Source organism: Fundulus heteroclitus, chromosome 21, assembly GCF_011125445.2.
Source record: "Fundulus heteroclitus isolate FHET01 chromosome 21, MU-UCD_Fhet_4.1, whole genome shotgun sequence".
Lineage (NCBI taxonomy): Eukaryota > Metazoa > Chordata > Actinopteri > Cyprinodontiformes > Fundulidae > Fundulus > Fundulus heteroclitus.
The window spans coordinates 21,873,354-21,890,294 of record NC_046381.1 but is presented as its reverse complement, the minus strand read 5'-3'; the positions used below and the strand labels follow the sequence as shown (position 1 = coordinate 21,890,294).

Sequence of the window (16,941 nt, the reverse complement as noted above, 5' to 3'; positions counted from 1 at the left end):
AGACCAAAAACATGACTGTTAGGTTAATTGGCTTCTCCAAATTGTCCTTAGGTGTGAGTGTGTGCGTGAATGGTTGTTTGTCCTGTTTGTCTCTGTGTTGCCCTGCGACAGACTGGCGACCTGTCCAGGGTGTACCCCGCCTCTCGCCCAGTGAACGCTGGAGATAGGCACCAGCACCCCCCGCGACCTCATGAGGGATAAAGCGGTTCGGAAAATGGATGGATATATATATATATATATATATATATATATATATATATATATATATATATATATATATATATATATATATATATATGTATATATATATATATATATATATATGTATATATATATATATATATATATCTATCTATATATATATATATCTATGTCTAGTGTCTGTATATCTATGTCTATGTATGTCTATATGTCTATATATATGTATCTCTATATGTCTATATATATCTGTCTGTCTCTATCTCTCTATCTGTATATCTATATGTCTCTATCTATCTCTCTCTCTCTGTCTCTCTCTGTGTCTCTCTCTCTCTCTGTATGTCTCTCTCTGTGTCTCTCTCTATCTCTCTGTCTCTGTATCTCTCTCTCTGTTCTCTCTCTCTCTATCTGTCTCTGTCTATCTCTCTGTCTCTCTCTCTCTCTCTCTCTCTCTCTCTCTATCTCTCTCTCTCTCTCTCTCTATCTCTCTCTCTCTCTGTCTGTCTATCTCTCTCTCTCTCTCTATATCTATATATTTATATGTGTATATATATATATATATATATGTATATATATATATGTGTGTGTGTGTGTATATCTGGAGTGTGTAACAAAAGTAATTTCCCTCTGGGATTAATAATCTGATTCTGATTCTGAATGTGGAAATTTGGGCATGACAGCAGCAAAAACACATAGAGTTACACATTGGATTGATTCATGTGAATAACAAGATAATTTGAAGTTAAGTTCTAAAGCAAAATCGAATGAACTTATCAGAAAGCAAAACAGAAAATATTGCATAATTATTGATAATATGGCAGCCCTTTGGCTTCAAATCAATGATTGAGATAGTGATCATGTGGACAGCAGTAGACAGGCGTTTTTGGAGATGAGAGAGCAGAAAGAACAATAATAAAATGTGCTGTGAAGTTAAAACTGCCCATAAAAGTACTAATAGTGTAGTTTTCAAGGAAGGAAAAAGGGGTCCAACTGGATGGAGGATGTCAGTGGACAGCAGTCTCAGAGACAGTGGAAGAACTGAAGTATGGAAATGAAAGAGGGACATTTATGAATCTGTAAAGAATAAGCCGGAGGCGCAATTAATCTTTACTTTTCAGCATGAATCAATAAAAGACTGCAGGAAGATACCTGACATACAATGACTACAGTGCACCACAAGGAGGCGGTAATGCAATGAAAAGGATACCAGTTATTTATTCCGAAGAAGAAGCATCGTCTGTTTTGGTCGTGTACTGCTGCTTCCGTCGCTGCCATGATGTTGCTGCTGGGAGTTGTGTTTGCCTTGTCTCTGACAGCTTTATTATTTTTTCTGCGGTTATATTTTGTTGTAAAGTCGGGATCCAATCAGCTGCCTGGAGCAAGAGGCCATGTTGCAGTTCTGGTCGTAGCAGGATCCGGTAAGATCCAGCATGGAGGCTATTGACAGTACCACTGCACCGTGATCCAAATGTTGGCCGTTTCTCACGAGTCCGCAAGTCCGTACTCGCGTTCTCGTCAAGTCCTGTCTTGGCAAGAACAAAAGAAGATAGGAAATCTTCCTGTCTTGGCAAGAACACAAGAAGATCGGAAATCTTCCTGTCTTGGCAAGAACACAGGAAGATCGGACTTGAAGAGAACGCGAGCACGCAGCACGTATCTCTGTTTTCTTTTTTTTTTTTTTTTCTTTTTTTTTTTTAATAAGCTTTATTAGAAAATGCGTTACAATACAGAAATAAGTACAATTTTCTAGGAACAATTGCCAGGGGTTTGTTTAAAAATAAATAAATAAATAAAATAAAGAAATAAATAAAAACTAACTGAATAAAGTAAAAGTAGCAATAAATAAGCAATAAGCATGTAAAGGGATTACATAAATACTTAAAATTTAGAGCATAAAGATAAAGTTTTAACAGCCTTTTTGTTACTGGAGGAGAACAATGTAGAAAAATAAGTTGTTGCTTCCTTTAAAAAAGAAATACATGAGGGTTTAGTCATAATAATTTTACATTTGTGAATATAAAATTTGGCCAACAGTAGCAAAAGATTACATAAGAAGAAATGGTCAGAAAGTTCCTTTTTATATTTTGTGATTCCCAATAAGACTTGGAATAAAGTACGAATATGTTTGTTATTTTTAGGAGATTTGGGTTGAAAACACAATTTACCTACATAAGTGTCAGTTAGTTCAATTGGAGGTCTTGGGCCTTTGGAGAACAGAGAAGTCTGACCTTTAAATAACATTATAACACCTGGTGGAACAGCATCAAAGACAATAGCAAACTGTTTTGGGTTTATAGGAATCTTAAAATGACACAAAAATTCTTGATAATTAAAGAGGTTGCCTTTTTCATTGAAAAGTTGACTCACCAGTGTAATACCATTCCTAAACCAGTTTCAAAAAACAGAGATATTTTCTTGTAACATATATCTTTGTTATTCCAAAGAAAGTACCTATTAGGAGAGAAATTATGTTTGAAAATCAGTGACCAGGCCAAAAGGGCTTGTTTATGAAAATTAGAGAGAGCGACAGAAATGCGATCAATGTTATAATTACACAACAATACAAACTTAAGACCACCAATCTTAGAGAACAAGTAGTGAGGAATAAAATTCCAGATTGAGGTAGGATTTTTAAGGCAATTTTTAATCCAGTTCACTTTGAGTGTATTGTTGTAAAGTCAAGAAAGTTAAGACCTCCTGCATCATAACTATTCATTAAAACAGATTTTTTAATGTAATGAGTTTTGTTTTTCCAAATAAAGTTGCAAAGTGTCCTATCAATTTCTTTGCACATCTTTTGGTCCACAGCTAAAGAAACAGCAGCATAGGTTAATCTGGATATTCCTTCAGCTTTAGAAAGTAATATTCTACCCCGAAGGGATAAGTCTCTTTGGAGCCATGAGTTAAATCTTTTCTTTGTACTTTCTAAAATTGGGCTAAAGTTGAGGTCACATCTAGAGTTCTGTTTTTTGGTTAACGTTATTCCTAAGTAATTAACGATTTCTTTAATTGGAATATTGCAGAGATGAGGCAGCTCACAATTCTTAACAGCTATTAATTCACATTTATTCACATTTAAGTAAAGACCAGAAGCCTCAGAAAATAATTTTATCAATTCAAGTGCTAGAGAAATTTCTGACGAGTCTTTTAAGAAAATTGTTGTATCATCAGCCCATTGGCTGATGATAATTCTTTTGTCCAGAACTGACATTCCACCCAATTGACTATTTATTCTGTGACTAGCCAAGAGTTGAGTTGATAACAGAAATAAATAAGGGGAAATGGGACAGCCTTGCCGTATACCACGTTTTAAGTCGAATCTTGGGGATGTTCCATTTTTCAATTTGATTGAACTATTTCCATTATTATATAATGTTTTAATAGTACTGCAGAAAAAAATTACCAAAACCGAATAAGTTTAATGTTTCAAAAATAAAGTTGTGTTCAATTGAATCGAATGCTTTGTAAAAGTCCAGAAAAAGGATAAAGCTTTCATCGTTTATCAAATCGGGGTAATCTAATATGTCAAGCAGAAGCCTAATATTATTTGAGATGTGTCTGTTTCTTAAAAAACCTGATTGTGTTTCTTCAATAATATCATCCAGAACTAACTTTAATCGCTTAGCAAAAATTGTGGCCAGGATTTTGTAATCGTTGTTTAGTAGACTAATTGGCCGCCAGTTGTCAATAAGTAACAGATCCTTCTTTGGTTTGGGAATAAGAGTAATGAGTCCTAGAGTTAAGGTGGGAGGGAGGGTTCCCTTAATAATACTTTCATTATAAACCACCAATAAGAATGGAGCAAGATCTTCAGCGAATGATTTATAAAACTCAGACAGCAAAACATCTGTTCCAGGTGATTTATTATTCTTCAGGCACTTAATTGAATCAAGTATTTCTTTTAATGTAATAGGACGATCGCAAAATTCTCTGTCATCAGGAGTGACTTGCTTTATGTCTATCAAGGAATTTATAAACTTATTAGCATTACTCTCACAATATTTAAAGCTGTATAAATCTTTATAGAAGTTAGAGCAGAACTTAGCAATGTTGGTTGTGTCATTACATACAGCATTATCTATAAGAAGTCGGTGAATTGTATTAGTAGCAATTTGCGATTTTTCCAATCTAAAGAAATATGCTGAGTTTTGCTCCCCTTCCTCTATCCACTGCCTTCTAGATCTAATATAAGCACCGTCAGCCTTAGCTTGATATAATTTGTCTAACTTGTTTTGGTTTTCCGATAATTCCACTTTTTCTGCAGAAGACAATTTATCAGGTGAAACAGAAGACAAAGCTGCTATCTTTGAAATAACTTTTGCTTCATCGGATCGCTTTTGCTTTGAAAGATCGCTGCAATATTTCCTAAAAAACTTTCCTAATTCGAATTTCAAAAGTTCCCATTTTTTCCCATACATTTTGTCGACCTTACTTTCATTCCAAAATTTCAATATCAACCTCTTGACCATAAATTGAACAGCTTTATGAGATAAAATAGAACTATTGAGTTTCCAATATGAAGTATGTGGACGGCGAGAAGAAGGGATGAAACGTTAATTTGAATTGCCTTATGATCGGTCAAAGGGGTGGAGAGAATATCAACATCTGTGTTGTCTTTAAGATTACTCGAAATTAACCACAAGTCTATTCTAGATTGTCTAGATCTTGATTTATTACACCAAGTAAAGTTTCGAGCAGAGGGATTTTTTTCTCTCCATATATCTATTAAGTCAAATTTTTGCATAAATATTTTTAAATCTGCATTGGAACTAGCACGAGTTCCAGCTGGCCATCTATCCATTGAATCATCCAAAGTGATATTAAAATCCCCTCCACAAATCAGGTAAGCATTAGGAAATTTGGCCAGCCAAAAGAGAATTTTGTTTTCTACCTCATTTATCAAGTCTTTATTTTCATGTACTGTGTTGTAGCCATAAACATTAATAGTTATAAAATTAAGGTCGTAAACATTAAGAACTTGGCAAATATAATGACCTTTGCTGTCACTCTCTGAGTGTAAAACAGAACCTGTAAATCGGTTTTTAAATGTGCAAACCCCAGCAGAATGTTGTGAAGCATGTGAGAAAAAAGCTTCATTGCCCCATTGGGACCTCCAAAACTGCATGTCATTAGATACAGTGTGAGTTTCTTAAAAAAAACAGAAATCCGTTTTACATTGCTTACTGAACAAAAAAAGAGCTTTACGTTTCAAATTATTCCTTAAACCCCTGGCATTAAGTGAAACAACAGACAAAGACATACAATGAAAAGAGTCAGCTAAAGAGCTTTGACGATGAAAACTGTAGTAAATGATGCGAGAACAGCATCAGAATGAAAATTAAAGTATATTGGTAGCCTTCCAAAAAAACAACGTTCAAACAAGAGGCCAGCAGCGAACAGTTCTAGGGTTTTTCATTATTTCGCTCTAAACTGGAGGGAGGATTTCCTTTTTATCAATGAAGGCACGACCGCCCACAAAGTAGGCAACCTTCCCAGCTCTCCGAGCCTCACTTACAAGGGGTCACAGCTTCATCCTGGCTTCTCTGTCGGCTTTGCAAAGATCCTCAGTGAAGCGAAGATTGTTCTCCTTAAGGTAAGAAGAATTCTTGGCTGCCGCCCATACTGCTGCTCTGTGCATGCGGGAGGAGAATTGCAGTATGATGCTCCTGGTGCTGTTAGGCTTTTTTATTCCCACACGATGCACGGAGTCAATAACATCTGGAAGTTTCTCAGCATTCTCAGGAAGCAGCGCTTGGCAGATTCGAATCACCTCTCTCCGTAAATCCTTCTCTTCCCCGCGCTCTGACACGCCGTGTAGCTTCAGGTTCCACCGCCGAGAGTATCGCTCCATTTCTGTGATGCGTGACTCCAACATATTAACATGTTTCTTTTCTTCATCCAGAGCATGTTCAAGCTGTGAAACTTTCCCCTTCATCTCACTCATTTGGTTGCAGAGAATTTCCACATTTCCCCTCAGAGTAGTTATCTGCACTGCGTTCTCTTGAATCAGGGATTTCAGCTCGTCTGACCTGCCGTTTATTAGCTTCGACAAAGTAGCAACAATGTCTCCGCTATCTGCATCACTTTTACCTTTTTTAACAGGTGGTTTCTCTGGAGTAAGGGCCAGCGGAGGGAAGTCTTCTTCTTCCATCAGAGAGATTTTGGGGATGTCAGAACGGGCGGCATAATCATGACAAGTCTCGATGGGAACGTTAGAATCTTTGCCGCCGCCAGTAGCTTCCGGCCCTGCGGCCTTCCCCGAGCTTTTTCTCTTTCCACTAGAACTTGACATTTTTTCGAAAAAGCAGTTTCTGGGGCTGACGTAAACAATTAAAAGTTCAGTAGAGCTTAGGAAAGAGTGAAGTTATGTCGTTTAAAGACTACCTGTGCAAGTAAAAGTTCAATCTGAAGGCTGCTCTCAAAGTTTGTGACAGTTCACAGCGCCATCTTGGACCGTTTTTTCCAGCACGTATCTCTGTGTATTGGAACAGAAGTGTACTCATGATGTCATCACACCCACAGTTCTTGAGCATTTCTTTAACATTCAAAACTATTTATACACTACACCATCATATCTTATTGAAAACGTTTTTTTTTTTTTATTCATTTCTAAAAAGTCTAAAAAAAAAAATACAGAACTGTGGGTATAAAACCAGCAATAGCGGGAATTTCTTTGTTGGGAGTTGTAATTGTTGTAGAGGCAATTGAATCTTCTTTTTTTTAAAAAAACAGCACTTTGTAGAAGCAAAATGAACGATACGAGCAATATTGCTGTTGCTTCGGTCGTTGGTCAGCTTTACCAGCAGGCTGAAGAGGAGGTGATGCAGTTGAGGAGGCAAATCCGAGCAAGGAGAAGATTGATGCAGCAAAGGAGGCACAGAAGGCAGGCTTTGCTCACCCATCTATTGCCAACTGGTAGGCATTTTAAGATTGACAGCCTATTTCCTACTTTTATCTTTTTAAAAAAACATTCAGGATGGTATTAAAAACGTGATCAGGTTGAAATTGTGACTATTTTTTTAACATTAGTAACAGTATGACAGTAGGGTGAAGCTACTTTTATTGCACCTACTGACCTTCACAGCATTGATCATTAAGAAAGGAAAAAAAACATATTTTTATGTCTGCCCACCTTTACAGTGATTAATCTATAAATTATGGGCAGTTAGTTCAGCCCATTTTTTTCAATGAAAAGGTAAAAATACCAGAGAAGGGAAGCCATTTGTTACATTTACTATACATTTAACCTATTCTTTCTTGATAACTATAATAATCTGCATGTTAAGCAGGTATAGTTTTATGCTGTGAAAAGGTGAGAATTGAAAAAACAATTCTGGTAACATTTGGCATTTTTTATTTACAGGAAGAAACAGAAACAAACTATGTGAGGATAAACACCTCTGTGCCAATCCTCCCAATATTTTTTAATGAAGGAGACCTGAAACCAGCCTTCAGGCTAAACAGGGCCACCATCGTCCTCCTCCTTCAGCTGCTGCCCATCCATCCAGGCCCATGGATGGCCACGGAAGATAGAGGTGCTGCTGACCCTCTACTGGCTGGCCTGTGATGCATCCTATAGGGAAACAGCTTGCCAGTAAGATCTCTTACCTTCTTGTCCTTAAATAGAGCCAGCAATGACACACAATTGATACATAGATTATATTAATTGGATAGAAGATTAAGACAGATCAGCATATTACCTAAATTACAAGTTAATTTTATATTTGGTACAGGTCTAGTGGAGGCACGCTACAACAGACACCATGCCAAGGCTGATTAACATCATTGAGCGTGCCTTTGGTGGTCTGAAGACACGGTGGCGTTCCATCTTTTTAAAGGTGCTGGAGGTCCGCCCGACGTTTGCCCCAAAAGTAATCGCCGCCTGCTGCATCCTCCACAATATTTGTATAGAGGCAGGTGACCAGCTAGACGTGGAGGATGAGGAGGTTGACCCAGAGGAGGATGACCATCCAGCAGCTGAAGACAGGGAGCGGCTCCAGCTGGCTGCATGTTTAAGTGAACATGACTACACCTGACCTAACGTAGATAAGTTGGAGTCATGTTCACATGCTGCTTCATTTAATTTTTTTTCACCACCTGTGAAAGTACATTAAATAATCAGTAAATTAATTTCCATTCCAACAATTTTTTAACTGTATGTTTGTAGGCGTTGTCTATTTGTATGAGATGTTAATAGAAGTTATTTCTATGTTTTAAACCATGTTAGTAACTGTTAATAATTTGTTGAATATATTACACCTTCATTCTGTTCCAAAGATAAAACATTTGTATAAAATAAATGTCTGTTATTTTCATATACTATTGTTACTATTGTTTTCTTTCCCTGTTTCTCCTCTCAATTATCCGTGTCCTGACTCAGAAGAAACTCAGATAGGAAAAACATTTGTAGATTTTATTTATTTATTTATTTTATATGCTGCTGTTGTATTTGGGAGACATTTACAATTTATTCCAGCAAGTTTTGAGTTAAAGCAACACACGTCAGTCAGATAAACACAAAACAAATAAATCATAACCAGCGGTACTACGCACACTACTTGGCCGACAGAAGTGTACTAAAGACGGACTAACATCAGCCTTGGCTGCAGGTCACTCCGGAACGGAGTGACCTGCAGTCTGCTCCGATGCATGCTTGATAAAGAGGGCGGCGCGTTCTTGGTTTGCCGTTCTCGGCAATTGGAACAGTGCTCGGGCTGAGGCTTATGATGTGTCACGAGCACATGAGACCGCTCAAGAACGCATATTGAGAAACGGCCTTTATTATCTGTAGTGGCGATTGTTTGTCACACCAAACTTTCAATAAAAGTTCCTTCAGCCACTAAGAGGCACTGGGGTCCAGATTTCATACGCAGGCAAAAGAAGCTGTGATGTCCAAATTTGTTGATTGTTCAGGAAGGTTTATTTGTGTTTCCTTTCAGCCACAATTACAGACTTCAAACTTTCCTTTGTTCTCACTCCGTCAATCACACTCTGCTCTCTTGCTCTGGTAAAAACCATAGGCCCCAAACCCAAATGCCTTCCTGGTCCTTTACCAGGCCCCTATACTTATAGAAAAGTGGACTAACCCACATGACTTCCTGTCTAACTCAAAGAATGAATAAGAAAAATAATAAAACAAAAAATTAAACAAAATCAACAATTATTAACCTGCAAATAAATACTGTAAATACAAAAAAATATACATTTAAGAATTAACTAACAAAATTCAAATGAATAAAGAAATCAAGAATAAATAGCTCCAACACCCCGGCCCCTAATTGTGAATACTGTCACAATTACTTTAAAAGGAAAAGGAGCTATTCCTTCAAACATGTCCTCAATTCCTCAGGGTGATGCTTCCAGTAGCAACAGAAGTTTGGTCACAGGTCTTTCCAACACACTGGTCTTGGTTTGCAACTGCACGGAAACCACCAAGCCCTGTCCGTCCTGGTTTACACTAAAAACTTTGGCCATCATCCATGATCCTCTTGGAGCTGTAGAGTCTTTTCAGGAGACTTTGTCCTCTTTTAACACTTACAGGACCAAAGTAATCCACTCCAACATTTGTGAAAGGAGCGGTGGCTGGCAGAACTCTTTCTTCTGGCAGATCTGCCATCTCTTGTTCAACAAACTTTCCTCTGTTACGTTTGCAAACAACACAATGAGAGATGATTTTTCTGGCAGCTGAATTAGCATTTATTATCCAGTGTTTTTGTCTTAATCGTGACTGCATATGAGCTCTTCCTGCATGTCCCAACTGTTGATGAATATGGCGTAAAATCAGGATAGATACATACATATCCTTTGTCAAAATTACAGGATGCTTTGCTTCAACAGGCATGGCTGTTTTACTCAACCTGCCACCCACTCTGAGGACCCCAGCATCCAATACTGGGTCAAGTTTGTATAGAGAACTTCTCATGGATACTGCTTTAAGACCACTGTTGATTAAAGCAATTTCAGTTGTAAATTTCTGCTGTTGTGCAAACCGAACAATAGATAGTTCTGCCTTGGCCAAGTCTTCAGGAGTCAGATTTTCTTTCTTCAGAGTGGTCTTGAACCTTTCCATCTGCTTTTCCAATTCTTTCTTTTGATTTCCTGGATTATTGTTATTCAGATCTGCAGCAGCAAACTCTTTCCTTTTCTGTTGCAACAACATCAAGATGTTCTTCAGTGTTAGGTCCCTTTTGACCTCTGGATCATCTGCAGAAATTGCATGGTGATCCATATCCAGTTTAGGCCATTCCTCTTCTGATCTGTGGAGAAATTCAGGCCCATGTATCCACCTCCTGCATTTGAGGAACTCCTCAGCTCTCATACCTCTGGATGCATCATCTGCAGGATTCTCCTTGGAGGAAACATATCTCCACTGATTCACGTCTGTTGCTTCTCGGATGACAGAGATTCTGTTTGTAACAAAGGTGTGAAATCTTCTGGTTTCACTGGAGATGTATTTTAGTACCGTTGTACTATCAGTCCAGAAAACAGGTTTTTCCAACTGTATTTGCAGCTCCTTTTGCAACAGTTTATTCACTCGGACAGCAAGAACAGCAGCTGTCAGTTCCAACCTGGGGATTGTTGTTTGCTTCATAGGAGCAACTCTTGCTTTTCCTAGAATAAAAGCAACATGTGAAATGTTATTGTTTTCCAGTTTTAAATATGACACTGTTCCATAGCCATCTTGACTTGCGTCAGAGAAATGATGAAGTTGTGCTTTGTCTGGTTTTCTAATACAGCTTGGTTTGATGCAACGGTCTACTTTAAAGCTGGATATCAGCTGGAGATCCTCCAGCCAATCAAGCCACTTCCTAGAAAGAGAATGGGGAATAACTTCATCCCACTTCAAATTCTGTCGACAAAGATCTTGCAGTAACAGTTTAGCTGGCATACTGAAGGGAGCCAGGATTCCCAAAGGATCATACAGCGAGCTAACTGCAGACAAAATGCCCCTTCTGGTGTGTGGGCGGTCCTGCACAGATGTTCTGAACTTGAACTCATCAGTTTCAATGCTCCACTGTAAACCCAGTACTCTCTCAACTGGAAGTTGATCTTTGTACAAATCCAGACTTTTAATTTCTTTTGCTCTCCTTTCCTCTGGGATTGACATGAGCACTGTGCGGCTGTTGCTTACCCACTTTGAAAGCATGAATCCTCCTTTAGAGCAGAGCTCTGTCAGCCTCTTCACCATGTGCACTGCATCTTCTTCTTTCTGTAGCTCATCTGCTGGTACAGCCTCAGCATATCCTTGTTGCAGCATGTTGTTCACACATGCAGTATATTCCTCCTTGTACTGAGCATCCTTTTTAAATCTCCTCCTGAGGCTCTGGAGGCGCTGCTCTGCAACACAGATGTTATTTGGCAAGCTGGGACTTTCACTCCTGAAAGGTAAGTCAATATGATAACGACTTCCATCAAGTTTTGTTGAGTTATTAACAATCTTCATAAAATGCAAATCCTCTCTAGACATTTCAGTTTTCTCCTCTGATGATCTTTCATTAAAGTCATGATTGTACTGATTGACCAGCATTTCTTTAAGATGCTCCACAGAGATCCTGTTGGCTGTTGCAGCAGTGCAGATATTTTTATTTCTGCTGTTTCCACTGCGCAGAGGACCATTTATGACCCAGCCAACTTTAGTTTTTACAGCATAAGGCCCACCATCCACACTGTTTATCACCTCCCAGGGCTCTAAAACATTTGAAGCATCAGTTCCTATCAGTAGCTCCACATCTGCATTGATGTTATGAAGCTTTACAGGTTTAAGATGAGGCCACTGATCAATGTCCTTTTGCTGGGGAATATTCAGTGTAGAAACTGGCATAGTCCTTTGAGTCAAAACATCTGGCAATGCTATGAAGTCATTTGTTTTCAATTCAGAGATTTCCAAACCAGACAAAACTTGTACGTTAACAATCTTATTTTGATTCATTGTTCTCAGCAGAATATTTGTCCTTTTTCCCTTTAAGTTCAGACTTTTTGCCAGAGTTTCTGTACAAAACGTACCTGAACTTCCTGGATCAAGAAATGCATACGTTTGTACAACTTTGTTGCTCTTTTGACTTTTAACTTTAACTGCAACAATAGAAAAAACAGCATCACCATTATGACCGGCCCCAATATGCCCACATGTCTGAGTGGTTGCAGTTGAGAAGTTGACATGAGACCTTGTTGTCTGTTGGATTTGTTCTGAAGAGGCTCCTGGCTCCTTTTGCTCGATGTGAAGAACCCCTGGATGCTTTTGGTGACACACGTTGCAATCCAAACGACTCCTGCAGTCTTTGCTTGTGTGACCAACTTTCAGACAACCGAAACAAATCCCCTTTTGTTTAATGAAGGTCAACTTGTCCCGATGCATTTTTGCTTTAAACTGCATACGGTTTTCCAATAGATGATTTCTTTGTAAACAAAACAAGCAGCTGTGAAGAACAGTAGACTTGGTCTTGTTTTCAGTCGACTGAGTTCTGGCTTCTGGAATTGTGCTGACATTAGTGGCAAAACTGCTTCCTTTTTTCCTTTGCTTGCTGGAACTTGAAGCTTTAGAGTTGCTCACAGTTGGTGGGTCTTGGATGTTGCCAAACACTGGATCTGAGGCTGCTTTTACTTCTTTTACTATGAAAGCAACCAGATCAGTGAACAACGATCTGTGGCCATTTTTTTCCTGCAGCTCAAATGCCGTAACTCTCCATTTTTCCCTCAGTTTGTATGGGAGTTTCATGACGATCGTTCTCATATTTAAAGGTAAATCCAACTCTTTCATGTGAACAATTTGTTGTGTTAAATTCGAACAACCTTGAAGGAAAAGAGAGAATGATTGAAGACTTTTCACATCATCACCTTTTATTGGTGTCCAACTCATAATCTTCTCCATATATGCAGAAGCAATTTTATTTTCGTTTCCAAAATGTTCTTCAAGAAGATATTTGGCTTTAGAATAACCTTGATCAGGAGGTAAGTGCTGACAGCTATGCACCAGATCTTTAGGCTGCCCCCTAGTGAACTGCTCTAAGAAGTGCAAACAGTCACTCGAGTTGTCAGTTTTAGCTTCCACTCCGTTCTCAAAAGCATTCATAAATGATCTGTACTGCAGGGGGTCCCCATCAAACACAGGGATGTTTCTGGATGGGAGAACAGACGATAAGTTTTGTTTTACAATTAAGGCAGTGATGTCATTTTGTCTTTGCATGATGTTCACCATGTCCTTCTGACAGTCCTCGGTCAAAGAAGGAAATTGAAATTGCGTTTGCTGTGTTGCTCGAGTTGAAAAATCAACTTTTACTCTCGTCTGGTCATTTTGAAATTGTTTCTGCCTCTGTTTAGGTCCAACGACAGGAGAGTCAGATGAAGGATTTGCTCTTTCATTCGGAACAAACTCATTAGCACGAGGATTTAACAGGGGCGTGTCCTTTACTTGGGCTCTGTCAAAATAAGAGTTCATGCCATCGGATTGTTTAGAACCAGCAACTGAATTCATGTTTAAAACATTAAGTTTTGCATTAGTTGCTGCCAACTCTGTTTCCAAATCTAATTTTTCTTTTTCTCTTCTCAGTTTTTCCTTTTCTTTTCGCAGTTCTTCCTCTTCAGTTTCGATCAGATGTCTTTTGTCCAACGCGGCAAAACTCTCCATGAGCGCTGCCTTTTCAGCCGCGGCTTTAATGCGTGCAGAGGAGGTAGATGAAGTCCGAGACTGCTGTGAAGATGTTTTTGAACGTGGCTTTACACTTGAAACATTAGAGACACTGTCTTCCGGGTTTATTTCATCCTGATCAGCAACAACCTGATCATCATCAACATTATTTTTCTGTTCAGTATATGGATATCCTGCTTCCTGCAACCAAACCTTTACATTGTCCATAAAATCAGAGAATGCCGTCAACTTGGTCTGAAAATACACAGCTTGTCTTTTCACTTCTTCTTCTGGTAATGGCAAGCTTAAAAAGGATTTATGTAAATCGGTTGCATCTTGATAGCATTTAATAAATTTGACAAAGTCAGAAGACACTTTTTTAACATTTTCTCGTGACGTCATTGATGCAGAGATTTTCTCCATAAATTTTGAAGCTTGCTTACACTTTAAACTTCGGCTTTCTTGACATGTTTTTATATAAAACTCCAAACCCTTTTGTGTGAATTTGATGTTTCTTTTCTCTTGCGACATCTGAGTGTCATCTTCTTTGCTCTTTACATCAGACATTTTTAGCGATCCTTTTAATTATTTCAAACATTCAACAGCAGCATAATCCTCAAGGAATCCACAGGATAAAGCACAAACGTGTCTCTTTGTTTAAAGAGGTTGATTCGTGTGAACAAACATTTCCATGATGGGCGTCGGCACATGTCTTAATCCAATTAAGCGTCAACTTGTCACATGAAACTCATCTCATCAGTCTTTGCAGTGAAATAATGTCTTTAAACTCCAGTAGTTTCACCGTTTTCCTTTACGGCTTAAACAATATTTCCACGTACCAGTGTGATGAAGGAGTGAGGTGTCAATCCAGGCCTGACGCAACAAGTCGCTTGATTTCAACAAAGATAATCCAAAACCTTTTGTTTGATGGTTATCCTTGAGATCCATAAATCCAACATGTCCATTGATGAGGGATTATTCCTTTTGGTCCACGAGCTGGTTTCTAACTTGATCCATGGGGGGTTTTTACTTGATGTAATGGCGATTGTTTGTCACACCAAACTTTCAATAAAAGTTCCTCCAGCCACTAAGAGGCACCAGATTCCATACGCAGGCAAAAGAAGCTGTGATGTCCAAATGTGTTGATTGTTTAGGAAGGTTTGTTTGTGTTTCCTTTCAGCCTCAATTACAGACTTCAAACTTTCCTTTGTTCTCACTCTGTCAATCACACTCTGCTCTCTTGCTCTGGTAAAAACCATAGGCCCCAAACCCAAATGCCTTCCTGGTCCTTTACCAGGCCCCTATACTTATAGAAAAGTGGACTAACCCACATGACTTCCTGTCTAACTCAAAGAATGAATAATAAAAATAATAAAACAAAAAATTTAACAAAATCAACAATTATTAACCTGCAAATAAATACTGTAAATAATACAAAAAATATACATTTAAGAATTAACTAACAAAATTCAAATGAATAAAGAAATCAAGAATAAATAGCTCCAACATTATCAACTGGTTCCCAGCATGCACTTTACTGGATCAGGTTGTGTGTCCAGCGACAGGAATAAAGACCGATCCAGAAGCAACGTGTTGTTTAGTTGCAATAAGGACATATATGATCTGATGTTGTTTACAGAGTTTGTCTTCAAGTTTCTTGACCAGATCCTAATCCAGTGCAGTACACATATACGGCTATTTATCTTCTAAGATGATAGAGTTGAATGAATGAGATCTACAGGCCCGATGCGCCCAGCACTCATCTAGACGTCGTGGTCCAGAGATCAAGTGTTTATACCGCATCAGTGATTGATCACCACTCTGCGAAGTAAAGAGAAGCTGACTTTTGGGGCATTTATTCCAAATCAGTTTTTAACCAGCGTTTAAACATAAACGGGGTCTTGATTGTGTGACTGCAGACAGCCAGAACGTCCTAAAAACAAAGATGGCAGGGAAACTGAACTGCTGCTGTTATCAAATTGCAGGGTTTGCATTTAATCACACAGTGAAACATACAGTGCTGTCAAAAGTGTTAGCCCCCTTTCTTTCTTATTTTTGTGCATGTTTGTGTTTCAGAACATCAAACAAATTTAAATTGTCAAAACAACACAAACTCAGAATGCAGTTTTTAAATGATGGTCTTCAGTATTAACTGTTGTTTATCACACCTGAGTTCCCCTTCTCTAGCCACACCCAGGCCTGATTACTGCCACACCTGTTGTCAATCAAGAAATCACTAAAATTGGACTTGCCTGACAACGTGAAGTACTCCAAAAGATCCTTAAAAGCTAGACATCATGCTGAGATCCAAAGAAATTCAGGAACAAATGAAATAGAAAGTCAGTAAGATCATCAGTCTTGAAAGGGTTACTAAGCTGTATCTAGAGCTTTGGGACTCCAGCAAACCACAGTGAGAGCCGTGATCCACATATGGTAAAAACGCGGAACCATGGCGCACCTTCTCAGGAGTCACCGGCCAACCAAAATGACCCCCAGAAGCGCGATGACTCATTCAAGAGGCCACAAAATCCCCAGAACATCGTCCAAAGAACTGTTAACTGATGCTCACTGCATCAGTTAAGGTCAGAGGTCATGCTTCCCCCATCAGAAAGACTCTGGGCAAAAATGACCTGCATCGGTGATGTCCAAGACCAAAATCACTACTGAGCAAAAAGAACATTAAGGCTGGTCTCTTGATCCCTGACTTTTGGGAAGATATTCTGAGCACTGAAGAAAAAAAAAAAGCTGAACTTTTCGGAGCCTGTGTCCTGTTACATCTGGCGTAAAAATAACACTCCCTTACAGAAAATGAACATCATAGCAACAGTAAAACATGAGGGTGGTGTGCAGCAAGTCCACCTCTGAATGGCTGAAGAAAATAAAATGAAGACTTCGGAGTGGCCCAGTCAAAGAACTGATCTGTATCCTGTTGAGATTAGGGTTGTCAAAAATATTGATACTCTGAAAAGTATTCAATTTCAATTCAATACTAAAACGCTGTGTCCAGATACATGACTAACTTGGCAAAGTATCGATACTAAATATTTTGCGTGTGAGTCAAACTGGGAACGGAAACCCAAAGATTGTGACAAGCCTGTATGCAGACAGGGCTTTAAAGT

General features: G+C 38.6%; 2 protein-coding genes across 4 annotated transcripts in view; one reads left to right on the top strand and one right to left on the bottom strand.

The window, feature by feature from the left end:
• The first annotated feature begins 1,427 nt into the window (after nucleotides 1–1,427).
• LOC105922003 (calponin-3) overlaps nucleotides 1,428–16,941 on the top strand; it is a 76,898-nt gene continuing 61,384 nt past the window's right edge. For 2 of the 3 annotated variants that reach the window (XM_036125478.1, XM_021313764.2), the window contains exon 1: nucleotides 1,429–1,616. In XM_036125478.1, the coding sequence (XP_035981371.1) occupies nucleotides 1,472–1,616 (145 nt within the window). In that variant the 5' untranslated portion in view covers nucleotides 1,429–1,471. Of the gene's footprint in view, nucleotides 1,617–16,941 lie in introns of all 3 variants that reach the window. The other variant, XM_021313765.2, reaches the window with a different exon arrangement.
• Nucleotides 11,530–13,503, bottom strand: LOC118556894. Its single transcript, XM_036125481.1, has 2 exons — nucleotides 12,363–13,503; nucleotides 11,530–12,270 (listed from the first exon to the last, which is right to left on the bottom strand). Exons 1-2 carry the CDS (start codon nucleotides 13,391–13,393, stop codon nucleotides 12,267–12,269), a joined length of 1,035 nt encoding a protein of 344 aa, XP_035981374.1. The 5' UTR covers nucleotides 13,394–13,503; the 3' UTR covers nucleotides 11,530–12,266.

What these genes read in the sequence shown, in the direction of transcription:
- LOC118556894 (XM_036125481.1), bottom strand. Translation starts at nt 13,393, where the DNA reads ATGGTGAACATCATGCAAAGACAAAATGACATCACTGCCTTAATTGTA.